Below are 6,230 nucleotides of genomic sequence, written 5' to 3' on the forward strand. Positions count from 1 at the left end.
TTTGAACCCGCCCTTATTTAGAATCGAACTGGGGTACCACATACCTCGCCTTATAGGGAAGCCTCACCCCCAATTCCTGTGGGGTGGCATGACCATCCAGGTCACCCAGTTTCAGGGTGACACACCCGTAAAGTCTCCTAGTGTATATTCAGCCCCACGGGAGAGCTGGAAGAGAGACTCACCACATAGACTTTCTCAATCTCCCCTCTATCAAACATCCAGAACTGGCTCTTTTATTATTACACATGTGTGCCAGAGCATGCTGGAGGGGGCTGTTCTCCTTCACCTCTCCACCCACACCTGAGGACATTTCTCCCATCACCTGCCCCTCTGCTCAGCAGCCCAATGGGAGAGCTTCCTCTTGACCCTGTCTGGGGTAAGCATAAAGATATTAGAAAATAAGAATTATTATTATTTTTACATAGGGCAGGGGTTCACATGTGATGTGAGGGTTGTAGTTTGGGCACTTAGTCTCTAAAAGGTTCACCATCACCGGAATAAAGCTTGATTTGAAGGAAAACAAAACAAAACAAAAAAACAAACCCCAGTAACTCTGGTGTTATTAACTTGACTGACATGTTCACATTTTATTGAATTCATAGCTGAAGATACAGTAGAATCACAGTATCAAAGCTGGCTAACTAACAATAGAGATCACCAGAGAATGTCATGCCTGAAGAATAATCTCTTGCCTCATTTTTGAGACCCTCCAGGGGTACTTGCTATTTCCAAGGTAGATTACTATAGTTTTTTTTTAATAAAAAAGAGAAGAACATAAGCATTTTATGCTTTATTGAAGTGAATTCAAATTTTAAAAATACAGTTGCAAGTACATGACATTTTAATTATATGGGAATGACAATATTAATATACATATATACACACAAGTAATCTAGAACTACCACTGGATGTTTTAGTCTATGTAATCAAAGTCTTCTGGAATTCCAAAGTTTTTATCAATTTTACTTTCTTCGAATCCAAATTTTCTTTTGGCCCAAGATTTTATAGCAAATATGTTATCTATTAAAAAAAAAGGAGAAATATTTCAGAGTGGATGCATACTTAGTATGTTTGAAAGATACTTTTCTGGACTGGCACCTGGGTGTCAAAATTAGTCAATATTTGCTGAATATTTTCTTTCAGTTACAGAATATTGTTGTTGATTAATATAAATTATTATTATGTAGCTTAAGAAAAAGAAAAAAAGATATTTTGAGCAGAGTAAAAAGAAACTCAAAATAAAAATGCAGTACAAGGTACCAATTACTTATTCATCCTTAATTCATGCATGACCTGGATGAAGGAATGGTCATTGATACTTCTTTATCCATGACAATATTCTCTATCATTTCCTTCCTCTTTTTAAAAAAGTTTTTTACTGATATGTCCTATTTCTTACATCACCATAGTCATGCCAGTTATTCCTCCTTTTCCTTCTCCCAGAAAGCTATCCATTAGACAAATAGTATTTCAAAGAGGTTTTAAAAAAAGACTCCAGTACAACTGACTGATACATTGAACCATATGTAATGCCTATGGGTTACTTTCAGGAAGAAGTAATTTAGAGATCTCTTCATTGCAGTCTTGCCTTTGTCATCTCACATATCATTTCTAACAGCAGGGTAATATTCCATAACTTTTATTTACCACAATTTGCCAAAATCCCAATTGATGGGAGCTACTTTGTTTCTGATTCTTAGCTATCACAAAAAGTCCTGCTATAAATACTTTGGATCCCCTTTCTTTCTTTCTTTTTAAAAATGTTATTTATTTGTTACATTAAAATGCCAAGATAACTCCCACATCCCCTTTCTCCCTTCCCTCCATTAGAGGAAGCATCACTTGACAAAAAGATATATGTATATATAAAACCATGCCATATTCATTTCTATTTATCAGTTCTTTCTCTGGAGGTAGCCTTACACAAGTCATTCTTCAAAGAATATTTCTTTTGCTGTATATAATGTTCTATTGGTTCTGCTTATTTTGCTTTTCATAATCTCATATGGTTCTTTCCTTGTGTTTCCAAAATTAACCTGTTCATCATCTCTTATAATACAATAGTATTCCATCACAATCATATGTCACGACTTGTTTAGCTTTTCCCCAATTGATGGGCACACCTTCCATTTCCAGTTCTTTGTCACCACAAAGAGAGCTTTTATAAATAGAACAGATAGGTTCTTTTCCTTCTTACCATGAGCACCTTAGGAAATAAACCCAATACTAGTATTGCTGGGTCAAAGGGTATAAATAGTTTTATAACTCTTTGAGCATAATTCCATATTGCTCTCCAAAATGATTGGATCACTTCCCAATTCTACCAACAGTGTATTAGTGTCCTCATTTTTCCACATTCCCATCAACATATGTCATTTGGTCCCTTTATCATTTTAGACAATCTGATGGGTGTGAAGTGATATCTCAGAGTTGTTTTGATTTGCATTTCTCTGATCAACAATGATTTAAGCATTTTTTCACAGTTATATATAACTGATTTCTTCATCTAAAAACTGCTTATTCACATCTTTTGACCATTTAGCAATTGGAGAATGGCTTATCTTCTTATATATTTGACAAAGCACTCTATATTTGAGATATGAGACCTCTATTTGAGAAACTATATATAAATTTTTCTCCAGTTTACTGCTTTACTTCTAATTTTGTCTACATTTGTTTTATCTGTACAAAACATTTTCAGTTTAATGTATTAAAAACTATCCATTTTATAGCTCACAGTGCTTTCTGTCTCTTGTTTATTGAATTCTTTTCCTATCCATAAATCTGGTAAGTAATATGTTCCCTGCTCTAATTTGCTTATATCTCTCTTTATGTCTAGGGTCATGCATCCATTTTGGTCATCTTAGTAAATGGTGTAAGATATTGGTCTATATCTAGTTTCTGCCAGACTGCTTTCCAGTTTCTCCAATAATTTTTACCAAATACTGAATTTTTATCTCCCAAATCTGGATCTTTATTTTTGTCAAACACAAGGTTACTATAATCTTTTACTACTGTCTTCTATATGTCTGTTCTATTCCACTGATCTGCTTTTTTTATTTCTTAGTCAGGTATCAGATAGTTTTGATCATTACTGCTTTATGACATAGTTCAAAATCTGATACTGCTAACCACTTTACATTTTTTGTTATTAATTCCTTTAATATTCTTGACCATTTGTTTTTCCAAGTGAATTTTTAAAATTATTTTTTCTAATTCAATAAAATAATCTTTCAGAAATGAGGAGCAAAAAAGGAGAAAGAAAATTATAGGCCAATGTCATTAATGAATATGGATGCAAAAATTCTAAACAAAATATAAGCCCAGAAACTACAACAATATATCACAAAAAAGGTTATACATTATAACCAAACAGGATTTATACCAGGTATACAGGGAGGGTTTAATATAAGGAAAACTATTAGTAAAATTGATTTCATCAACAAAAAAGTATCACAAATCATATGATTATATCAATAGATGCATAAAAAGCTTTTGACAAAATATAACACTCATTCCTAATGAAAACAATCAAAGGCACAGGTATGAATGGATTTCCCACCTTCTTTCTTATAGAGCCCTAACTTCTGCTACTATTCTTGTTTCAGGAGGAAAAGCTCCTCTCATTGAAGTCCCTTTTCCCCTTTCAGCTCTAGGAGCTCCCATTCCTTTCCTAATCACAAGTTGGCAAAGGTTCTGCCCCTACCCTGTTCTTGCCTTTCCCACCCACCATCTCCCAAAGGTTTATTCCTTTGTACACCACTGAAGGTCTCACTTGTCCTAAGAGTCATCTAGTCCTTCTCCTACATGCTCTCTCCAGGGGACACACAGGAACTAGACTGAAAGTCCACAGTACAAGGCCGAGAAGATTCTCTTCACTGGAGTTATGACAAGGGAAGATACATTCTTACAGCTCTCTTATGGGAACATTTTGCAATAAATATAACACTTAAATTCTATAGTAATGTTAATACAATAGGCTAGCTATACTTTGGATTATATTGTTGTTTGTCCTTTGTTTCAAAGGGGACCTGTGACATCACAGGTGACATCTTGACATGTGTATGAATTGGATTTAAGTGAAGTAGAGATGTGCAAAGTCATCAGCCTCATTCTCTCTTCCAGAGTCATTGAAGTTTAGGGGCAAGACAAAAGTCAGGACAAACAGGGACAGGCCTGGATACAGTGGATGACCTTGGCGTCTTCCATGTCTGACCAACTTCTAAACGCTCCATGGAGCGTGCTTCAGCCACCCTCATGGCCATTGGAAAAAAAACCAAAACATTATGATCTGTCATTCCACTGGGGGAAGTCTTCACATGCTTGGAGTAGACATCTCCCTAACTCACTGACAGGTACCTTCCACCTGGTTTAGCCCACCACTAGTCCTTTAGGTGTGAGCCCTTTTCAGAGCTGCTTGCCTGCTTCTGGGGTCTACCCCATCTATGGCTCCAAGAAGCTATAGCATGTGCAGTGGTCACACACTAGTATAGATAATATATCCTCTATAGATAGTATGTGAAATCCTACATAGGGAAAGAATTATTTTTTTGCATGTGTTTTTGTCTTAATTTTATTCTCAGCTTAGTATAGAGTATGGAAAAAACACTAGGTGATTAATAAATTCTTGTTGATTAATTGACTCAGACTTTTTTACATTGAAAGGAACCAAGTCAACATTGGTTTTAAGGGAAAAATGTTTCAAGTTCCAAACAACTGACTTACAAATGATCTTTTGGAAGACAATCAATTAGGAACAGACTGATTGTAAGAAGCTACTATTTTTTTTAACATTTATTAATATTCATTTTTAACATGGTTACATGATTCATGCTCCTCCTTTCCCCTTCACCCCCCGCACTCCCCCTACCCATGGCCGATGCGCATTTCCACTAGTTTTGTCATGTGTCCTTGATCAAGACCAATTTCCAAATTGTTGGTAGTTGCATTGGTGTGGTAGTTTCGAGTCCACACCCTCAATCATGTCCACCCCAACCCATGCGTTCAAGCAGTTGTTTTTCTTATATGTTTCCTCTCCTGCAGTCCTTCCTCTGAATGTGGGTAGCGTCTTTACCATAAATCCCTCAGAATTGTCCTGGGTCATTGTATTGCTGCTGGTACAGAAGTCCATTACATTCAATTTTACCACAGTATATCAGTCTCTGTGTACAATGTTCTTCTGGCTCTGCTCCTTTCACTCTGCATCAGTTCCCGGAGGTCTCTCCAGTTCGCCTGGAACTCCTCCAGTTTATTATTCCTTTTAGCACAATAGTATTCCATCACCCGCATATACCACAGTTTGTTCAGCCATTCCCCAATTGAAGGACATACCCTCCTTTTCCAATTTGTTGCCACCACAAAAAGCACAGCTATGAATATTTTCGTACAAGTCTGTTTATCTATGATCTCTTTGGGGTACAAACCCAGCAATGGTATGGCTGGATCAAAGGGCAAGCATTCTTTTATAGCCCTTTGAGCATGATTCCAAATTGCCAGCCAGAATGGCTGGATCAGTTCACAACTCCACCAGCAATGCATTAATGTCCCAATTTTGCCACATCCCCTCCAACATTCATTACTCTCCCCTTCTTTCATTTTAGCCAATCTGCTAGGTGTGAGGTGATACCTCAGAGTTGTTTTGATTTGCATTTCTCTAATTATTAGAGATTTAGAACACTTTCTCATGTGCTTATTGATACTTTTGATTTCTTTACCTGAAAATTGCCTATTCATGTCTCTTGCCCATTTATCATTTGGGGAATGGCTTGATTTTTTATACAATTGCTTTAACTCCTTGTATGTTTGAGTAATTAGACCCCTGTCAGTTTTTCGTTATAAAGATTTTTCCCAATTTGTTGTTTCCCTTCTGATTTTGACTACATTGTTTTTGTTTGTACAAAACCTTTTTAGTTTAATATAATCAAAACCATTTAATTTACATTTTGTAATTTTCTCTAACTCTTGCTTGGTTTTAAAGTCTTTCCTATCCCACAGATCTGACAAGTAAACTATTCTGTGTTCACTTAACTTGTTTATAGTTTCCCTCTTTATATTCAAGTCGTTCACCCATTCTGAATTTATCTTGGTGTAGGGTGTGAGATGTTGATCTAGACCTAATCTCTCCCATATTGTTTTCCAAATTTCCCAGCAGTTTTTGTCAAATAGTGGATTCATGTCCCAAAAGTTGGGCTCTTTGGGTTTATCATACACTGTCTTGCTGATGTCATTTA

At 36.1% G+C, this 6,230-nt stretch overlaps 1 protein-coding gene across 1 annotated transcript in view; it reads right to left on the bottom strand.

Moving 5' to 3' along the window:
* Positions 1-844: 844 nt before the first annotated feature.
* Positions 845-6,230, bottom strand: part of MND1 (meiotic nuclear divisions 1) — a 104,025-nt gene continuing 98,639 nt past the window's right edge. Inside the window, exon 8 of the mRNA XM_044680834.1 lies at positions 845-1,020. Coding sequence (XP_044536769.1) covers positions 914-1,020 — 107 coding nt within the window. The 3' untranslated portion in view covers positions 845-913. The remainder of the gene's footprint in view (positions 1,021-6,230) is intronic.

This window comes from Gracilinanus agilis, chromosome 6 (assembly GCF_016433145.1).
Source record: "Gracilinanus agilis isolate LMUSP501 chromosome 6, AgileGrace, whole genome shotgun sequence".
Classification (NCBI taxonomy): Eukaryota; Metazoa; Chordata; class Mammalia; order Didelphimorphia; family Didelphidae; genus Gracilinanus; species Gracilinanus agilis.